At 38.6% G+C, this 8928-nt stretch overlaps 1 protein-coding gene across 1 annotated transcript; it reads right to left on the reverse strand.

The window, feature by feature from the left end:
• Positions 1-6938: 6938 nt before the first annotated feature.
• Positions 6939-7888, reverse strand: LOC140792784 (GRAS family protein RAD1-like). Its single transcript, XM_073143977.1, has one exon. It carries the CDS (start codon positions 7839-7841, stop codon positions 6939-6941), a length of 903 nt encoding a protein of 300 aa, XP_073000078.1. The 5' UTR covers positions 7842-7888.
• Positions 7889-8928: the final 1040 nt, after the last annotated feature.

Consider the following 8928-nt stretch of genomic DNA (forward strand, 5'->3'; position numbering starts at 1 on the left):
ACACATTTGTTTGCTGTAAAACATATCATAAAATATGTTAGTGGCATAGTTGATTTGGGTATTTAATTTACTTATGACTCGGGTGCTATCATATCGGGATACACAGATTCTAATTGGGTAGGTTCATGTGATGACAGAAAAAGTACCTCAGGTGGCTATTTTTATGTTGGAAATAATCTGGTAGCTTAGCACAGTAAGAAACATAACTCTATATCTTTATCTATTGCAGAGCCCGAGTATATTGCAGTAGGCAGTTGTTGTTCTCAGTTATTGTGGATGAAATAGATAGTAAAAAATTATGGCATTGAACAAGATACTATGGTGCTTTATTGTGATAATATGGGTGCTATTATATATATCGAAAAATTCTGTTCAACACTCGCGTACAAAACATATTGATATCCGACATTATTTTATATGGGAGATAGTTGAAGATAAAGTAATAGCACTCGAACATGTTGAGAAAGAAAAATAGTTGAGAGATTTGTTTACAAAACCTTTGGATGTACAAAGATTTGAGTATCTTTGTACTCTTTAGGGATTTGTGCTTTGGACTGATTCTTTTAGGGATTTATGTTTTGGTTTGCGTGTTTTTATTTTTCTTTTTATTTTTCAGGTTTTCTTTTACTCTGAATTTTTTTTTTGTTTCAGTTTTAGATTTGTCGAGAGTTTCTTTTTAAAAAAAATGATGCACTTCTAGATTCAAAAATATATTTTTGACATATAAATATGACTTTTTCTTGATTATGAGTTATTATAGTCAATTTTATCATCTTGTAATATATTGTGTCATTTCTAATTTATTCACTCTCTCGATTTTTATAATAATTAAATTAAATTTAATGCACTCATAGTGTGTGTATATTCTTGAGTGAGCATGACATCATGAAATATTCTTTTAGATAGCTCACTATTGATCTTGATTTGCACAGTTTGACCTCATGCTTAGTCATTAATAATGTGTTCATAAAAGATCAATGAAAATGGCTACTTTGTTTAGAGTCCAGTTTGACTCAGTACATTACTTGAATTTTTTTTTATAAAAAAGGGTGATATATGTGAATATCAGTTTGCACATTGTTTGATATGTACTACAAGAAAAGGCTTACCTACTCATGTGTGAAAACCATCATTTCACTTATATGGTTTCAATGAAAAAAAAATACAGAAAAAATTTCTGTCAAGTTTGATAAATAAGTCGAAAAGTGCATAATTATATACTAAGTCGATTTGACTACTGTGTTGCATCATTGTTTAAATATGAAAGTTTGTTTAAGAAGATTGTTTCATATTGTCTCTGCTCAACTTGCATATGAATATTGTTATGATCAATCAAGATTAATTTATAATTTGAGTGATGCATTAGAGTTGATCATAATATGCTCTTGATGATTTGATTGATCTGTGTATGACTTATGTCCTATGATTGTCATATTCTATGTCTTGAATCTATTTTGAATTTTTAGAAGTGCATCTCCAAAAATATTTTTTAGATTTTTTTTACTGATTTAAAAAAAAATTCGCGTTCAAACGCAGGCTTCTTGAGTTCGAACGCGGTGACTCGAACGCACTCGGGGATTCTTTATATATTGCGTCTGAACCCAAGGGTTTTCATCTTCCTCGTTTCAAACCCTAGAAACCCTTCATTTTCTCTCTCCCAAATCTTCAAGATCTTCACGTTTTTCATCAAATTTTTCACTCGAAACTTTTTCAAAAACTATTTCTCTAACCTAGAGTTTTTCGGCCGAATCTTTTAGTTTTTCATCACTTTTTTGTGAGGTATGATCATGCATAAAATTCTCTTTTATTATTATTCAAATTAACCTCTTGATCTTGGTTGATTTAGTGCATTTTCGAGTTTTGATTACATTAGAGTTGATATCTTGATGTTTCTTAAGCGATTGAATGTGATAACTTTTCTTTTTCTAGTGGAAGATGGATTTCACTTAGGGCTTTCATGGTTTCTAGGATTTTTTTGGCTTTCTTGTTAGTTTTGTATGCTTTGGGCATGTGCTGAATCTTGCGATTTATTTTTCTCTCTAGAATGCCTAAAAAAGTTACAGTTTTTAAGAAGCCAAGGCCGCCTTCCTCAGCATCTTCGGCTCCCAAGTTCTCTTCATCAAATACTGTAGGGAGATACAAACACAATTTTGGAACTCGTCCGATAATCTGTGAAAGGCCGGTTGTTATCTCTGATTTTGTTGCCTTGGGGATAGAAAAGATGTTTACTGAGCGAGGATGGCTATCAGTGTGTCGGATGGACGGGACAATATATGTGGAGGTTGTTTGGGAGTTTTTCAATAATGCCACTCTTTTGGAACGATGTATACGGTCCACCATCCGAGGGGTATCCATATATTTGGACTCTGAAGTCATCCGTGCTGAATTCCAACTTCCTGATGGCAAGTTCCAATACCCCTCTTCTGAGCCTCTTCCTACTGTTCAAGATTTTGCTAGTGATGCATAAATACAAGGGGAAGAGTGGATAGGTAACATGATGCCATATGCAAAACTGACATCGATGGCTCGTATGTTACATCTCATCTGTCTCTACAACATCACTCCGAAGACTCGGTATTCCAGTATTAGTTAGGACCGAACCTTCCTCCTTCATGTGATACTGTCATGGGTTTCTATTGATTTGGCTGCTATAATATATGATTCTATTTTGACAGCTGCACAAAAAGAAGCTCCTCGTGAAGGTTTGCCGTTTAGTATTTTCATCACCAAACTGTGCACGTAGAGTGGTGTGAGAGTGGACACCACTGAAGCATTAGTTACTATCTAGAAACCATTGGATCAGATCACAATTAAGAGGAGTCAAGCTCATGATCCATCGTCTCCTTACAAGCCGACCTCCTCTTCCACCGCTGAACGTCGATCACACCTAGACAGTTTTGATGATAGCTCTAACGATGACTCATATCACCCTAAGGGAAAGTTTCCACAGTTCTCTGAACGGTTTGATCAGCTTAGCACTCATGTGTAGGACTTACAGTTGGCCATAAATGACTTACGGGCTGAGCAAGCTCGTCATGGGACAATGCTCGACTCGGCTTTGTCAATTCTCCATCGTCAGTTTCCTCCTAGTTCTTAGTCTTTGGTAATTTGTGTCAAAAAGGGGAGAGTTAATTTAGAAGAGATCGTGTGTTTAGGGGAGTAAGGAGTGAGATTAGGAGTTTAGGGGGAGTTTATTGTATGATAATTTGCTTGATAACTTGAATTTGCTTGATAACTTGTGTTTGCTTGATAACTTGACATGTATTATTATGTTTGAATTGTTTAGTGAATGTATGATCTTTCACTTCAAGTTATTTTCACTTCAAGTTATTTTCACTTCATCTTAGACTTGTTGAATGCTCATTTAGGATTCTTTGTAATTATTGTAAACTAGATGTTTTGTCACAAATTACCAAAGGAGGAGATTGTTAGGTTTTTCGTGTTGGTAATTATGTACAAAATATTCTAAATATTTTTATAGATGTACATGAGCATTTATACAAGTCTAAAAAATATTTGATTTGAAAAATTACAAGATCAAAGGAGAAAAGTTTTTGAGTTCACACCACGTTCACAGCGTATTCGAACAAACAGTAACTGGTGTTTTCAAGTGTGTTCGAACGCGAACGCTAGCATTCGTACAGACAGAGAGCAGCGTTCAGAAGCGCGTTTGAACGCGAGCGCAGGCGTTCGCACAGATAGAGAATGGCATTCACAAGTGCGTTCGAACGCGAGCGCAAGTGTTCGCATAGAGAGTGAGTGCTGTTTCTACGCGTGTTGGAACGCAGTTATAGGCCATTCGAACGCACCCTGCTACGTTCACAGTGCGTTCATACATCGAGAGGAGTGTACTTGCTCGTTCGAACGCAACTTGTGAAAATCAAGCCGCTACGTTCGAGCGCACTTGGGCCCGTTCGGATGCAACTGAGATCAAGTCAGGCCATTCGAACACACTCGGACCGCGTTCGACGCACATATGAAGTTTGCAAATTTTGGACTTTCGTGAGTTTAGATAAGACTTAGATTTTGCTCTATCTTGGAGATCATATATAAGTATTGTGATACCTTAACTCTAGGGTGGTTGGTAAAGTAATTTGAAGGAGCACTCTTGAGGCTACATCGTTTCTTCAACCAACAAGGTCCTACTATTCTACAAGGCTTAATCTTTCATCTTAAAGGCTATCTAGACGAAAGATCAATCTCGAGGGCTTTTGAGGTTGGATATCAATCACGAAAAACGGTGAATCATGGGTTCTAGCGAGCAAGACTGAAAGAAACAAAGTCGTGGGGATCGACGGGTTGTTTTGTGAGTCAGTTTTGTAACTGTTACTATTCTAGTGATTAATTTTGATCCGAGTTTGGATCCGTGGTGTTTTCTTGTTTGAATTTTTTCACGTTAAAATCTTGACATCAATATTTATTTTTATTTTTTAATACTTCTTTCGCTTTTTATTTAAGCAAATGAGTGATATCATTGCCTAGGATTTAGATACATACATGTGTCTAGGTGTCTTTTCATCAACTGTCCAAACTCTTTAAGAGTGATTAACATATCATCTTGAACGACTAATTCAGCATCATCTGAGCACTTTATTTTCTCTTGCTGCTTACTGCTTATTGCTTACTGCTTATATGAAAGGATGAGACTTCCTTCATAGCACCATGCACAGTACCTCTTCTCCAGACGAATAAGTATAACACCTAACCCAAGATTTAAAAAAGCATTGTTGGTTCTCAATCAATGTCGTAACTCTCATCGTTTTTAGCATAAATCTTATAACCTCCTTGTGCAGCAAGGTCTAGGATAACCCTACAAATTTTGTTCATTTGGCTGCTTCTTTTGTTTCTTTAAAATTAATTAACATTAGGCTCTGTTTCATTAAAATATATTGGAATGTGAGAAATAGTATTTAATTTTCAAAGCAGTTTGTCGTACCAGCCACGACACAGTAGCTTTATTAATTTTACGTGAAGCTACCAACTAAGCTTTTAAAGTATTATCTAAAATGTGTAGATTAAAAAGATAATTGTGCGTTATTCAAAAGAGAGTGATAGGTAGTCCATCTTTTAATAGGATGAATGCAGTATAACCTACATCAAACAGCATATGCTTCCGCAAATATATAATGTATGCAGTAGCTTGCGGTACTGCTTTTCATAAAATATTTAGGGTTAAATTTCACTTACATATCCTAAATCATCATCGTCTTTAACATACCTCCTGAATTTTTTTTTTATCCACATAAATCTCTTAAATTACGAAAAAAAGTGCAACATGGGGTCTAGTGGTTGATTCCATTTTTTTTTTATCCACCAAGAATTTTCTTAATTCGAGAGGTCTATTTGGATAAAGAAAAAGTCTAAGAAGGTATGCAAAGAACTCTAATAATTTAGAGGATCTGAAGTAAAATTATCTCTAAATACTTTGAAATTGCAAAAGCAGTGTTTAATGGCACATCCGGGGTTCCTAGATTAACTACATATTCTTGCTCATTCTTACTACCATCATTCCTTATAAAAATGAGTACAATTTTCTTGTTTGAGCCTGTCATTGTTCCATTTCAACTTGGGAATCTTATCCTCCATTTCCTTCTTGTTGTTCTTATGATTAATTTTATAGTTTGAGCTCTTCTAGGTTTCTCATTTTCCAAGCTTAAGATGGTGGAGCAATTGAATTGGAGATATTGGAAAGAAAACAAAAACAATTTCTATTGACAACAGGAATTTGGTTATCTCCAATCAGTGACCAAACTTATAATTTCCTGATATGAGAAATAATGAAAAATTTAAAATCTTAGAAAATCACAGAATTAAAATCTATAAAATAATGCTAATATAAATGCCCGGATAAATTAGTATGATGTTGTTGATAGTTGCTTACCCATTTTTTATCTTTAAGAAATTCTATTCGATTAATGGGATTATATGTAGAATTCAGTGCAGTGCGTGACTTAAGGATTGAGTGAGACAAATTAGAATAAGAATAACGCAGATCTCACAACAGATAAGAAAAGATAGTAGATAGAATATATTATTTCAGATTTTGTTCAGATTAAGGAAAGTTTCTTAATATCTCGAATGAAGAAAATAATATTTCATATTTGATCATATTTGCTAGAGATAGATGAAGAAAGATTCTTAACATCACATTATGGATAAACTTTTATTTATTTATTTACTAATGTTCCGTAGACCTATTTCATTAATTCAAAGGATTCATTGCAACCCACTCCCAGGGAATTCCAGACCAAACTTTGCTTACATCTCGTTATGGATAAACTGAGAAAGATATTATTTTCCCTAAACTTTCTCATCCCAAAACTTTAATTCTCTAGTTACCGGTTATTAATCCTAAAAGCTTTCGGAATTTACGAAGATCATTTTTTTTCTTATCTTTGTGATGGCCAACGAGAACACTATTATATGCTCTTAGATATTAGCTGAGAGTGGACATTAGTTACGAAGAATCTTAGATTACATGGTAGAGAATGATATGTAGATCCATATATATTTAATCAAATACAACCATTTAAACTCAGAATTGAAGTTTTAATTTAGAATTCACATGGTACAAGAAAGCTTCAGTAATCATCAAACCATCAGCAAGATTCTTGCTAGCTTCCATCAAGGATGGCAGATACTCCTTAAGAACAAGGGTATATTCCATATGATCAACTTTGACATGATTCTCTTGTTAACTAATCATGTTGTTGGTTGTTCAACTTGGGTATCTTTTCTTGTACTTAAAAATACGACAACAAAATTGAAAACTGAACAAAATTATAATAAGACAGCAGCACTTTAATTTATTTCAACTGTCCAAGAGTTAACAACCCACATCATCTTGAACGACAAGCTCAACATCATCTGAGCTCTTTATTCTCTCTTGCTGCTTATATGCGTTATATATACTCATCTCCGTCCCTAAGCACAACCTTTTAGCATTTCCAGCAAGACGCAGCTATGATTGGCTGCGACTTCCATCCGAGCACTATGCACCCCTTCTCCTCCGCCACGGTGTACCCTTTGCACTCCTCGTTCTTCGCCAGCCACTCCCTCGCCTGCGCTCCCATCTTCGCCGGCGCAGCCTGGAACCCGGCGCGGCTCATCCTGCGCCGCCACTGGTCCACCTTCTCGTGTCGCTCCACCCGCGCCGGCCCCTCGCAGCTCACGATGTTCTTGATCTCCTCCGCGAAGTAGTGCTGCTCCACCTTCGCCCTCTTGGTGTCGTACTTGGGCCGCGCCGCGTCGAGGGCGTCGAACACCGCCGAGTAGTAATGCAGCGCCTCCATGAACCTCCCGAGGAAGAAGGGCCCGTTGTGGCTCGAGTCCTGCTCCACCAGCACGAGCACTTTGGGAGATAGCTCGTGGATCATCTGCAGCACGGAGTTTAAAGCGCCCCTGCTCTCCTTCACCACGCAATGCAACTGGAACATGCTGTTCACCGCGATGGCCTCGCCTTCCTCGACCGCGAGATCTCCCGAGTCTAGGCTCTCCAGCGCGGCCTCGACGGAGAAGAACTCGAGGTTTACTCCGAGCTCCCGGGCGTGGCGCTCGAGCGCGTCGCCGATGTCACGGAGTTTCTTGCCGTTTGCGCCCACGCCGGTGATGCGCACGCGATTCGGCGGCGCAGCGGAGAACGCGAAATGGTCGATAAGTTGCACCCATTGCTGGCCGCCGGCCAGGCTAAGTGTCATCCCGAGATCGACCACGTGGACAAATCTCTCTCCCTCAAAGGCTTCCAAGAAGGCGGCGTTGGCCACGAAGTGGCCAAACCGGAGGTACGGGCACAGCTCGTAGGCCAACGCTAACGCCTCCTCCTTCTTCTCATCAGACGCCATCGTCGCGGCTGCCGGAATCTTAAATCCGACGGCGCCGAGTGGCTGGACGAGCGCGAGACGGTCCGAGAGGCCTCGGACGAAGCACGACGCGACGCGCTGGAAGGCGGTGCCGTGGACCGGCGTGCTAGCCTTCAGCTGGCGGATGAGCAGGCCGGCCTGCGCCCGGTCGCGGCAAGCGACCGCCTCCGCGCACGAGATCAGCAGCCGCAACAGCTGCATGCCGTCGCCAGAATTATCCTCGATAATTCCGACGCCTTGTTCTAAATCTCGGAGCTCCTCTTCGGGCAAGAATTTTTGTCGATACGTTTCGACGTAATCGCGGATGCCTATCTTGCGAAGGCGGCCCTGGTCGGCAGTGGCGGCGGTTGGTATTCTACATTGCATGGGAGGAGGGCGGCATGCAAAGAGCGAGTGGACGGACGCCGGGAAGAGGTTGCAAGAGTAGGAGTCGGTGTCAAATTTAGCCATCTTTGGTGGGCTAAGGATGAGGTCGTCATTATCCTCCGGTGCTTGCTCTTCTTTGTAAACTAGTTGGTGTTGGTGTTCGAATGCTTGGTAGAGGAGATTTAAGTACTGGATGTCAGGAGGAGACATTAATTAGCTTGCGTACGTAGCGAACAAAGTTGGGCAAAAATTTCTCATAAGCCGACTCACGGAAGCTATTTATAGAAATTAAGTACCCAATATTTTATTTATTATTTGGCTTAATTAATTAATTAATTAACATGATTTAACGTTAGAAGGGACGAAAAAGGTAAAACTTGTAATTTTTTTTTGCATGTCCCATCTAAAAGGAATAATATATAATTGGGGAGAAAAAAATATAACTTAATGATTTTCGTCATCTTCTAGGTCTAAGGTGGTCTGTCTCTAAGGTGTCTGCCGATTGAATATTAATTGAAGAAACCATTCCCTATGCATGAAGAAATGAAGAATATATAGACTAATTATGGAGGTTTGCTATTAGGTTTTCCTCCACTGTTTTATTATATTGGAGGAATAGCCGGCCTCTCTTTAATTATTAAAACTAATCGTAATTCTTGTATTATCTTTCTATAAACACCACAAATCATATATTAATTAGATC

This window comes from Typha latifolia, chromosome 7 (assembly GCF_019914945.1).
Source record: "Typha latifolia isolate L0001 chromosome 7, TyphaL0001v2, whole genome shotgun sequence".
NCBI lineage: Eukaryota > Viridiplantae > Streptophyta > Magnoliopsida > Poales > Typhaceae > Typha > Typha latifolia.

What these genes read in the sequence shown, in the direction of transcription:
- LOC140792784 (XM_073143977.1), bottom strand. Translation starts at nt 7,841, where the DNA reads ATGGCGTCTGATGAGAAGAAGGAGGAGGCGTTAGCGTTGGCCTACGAG.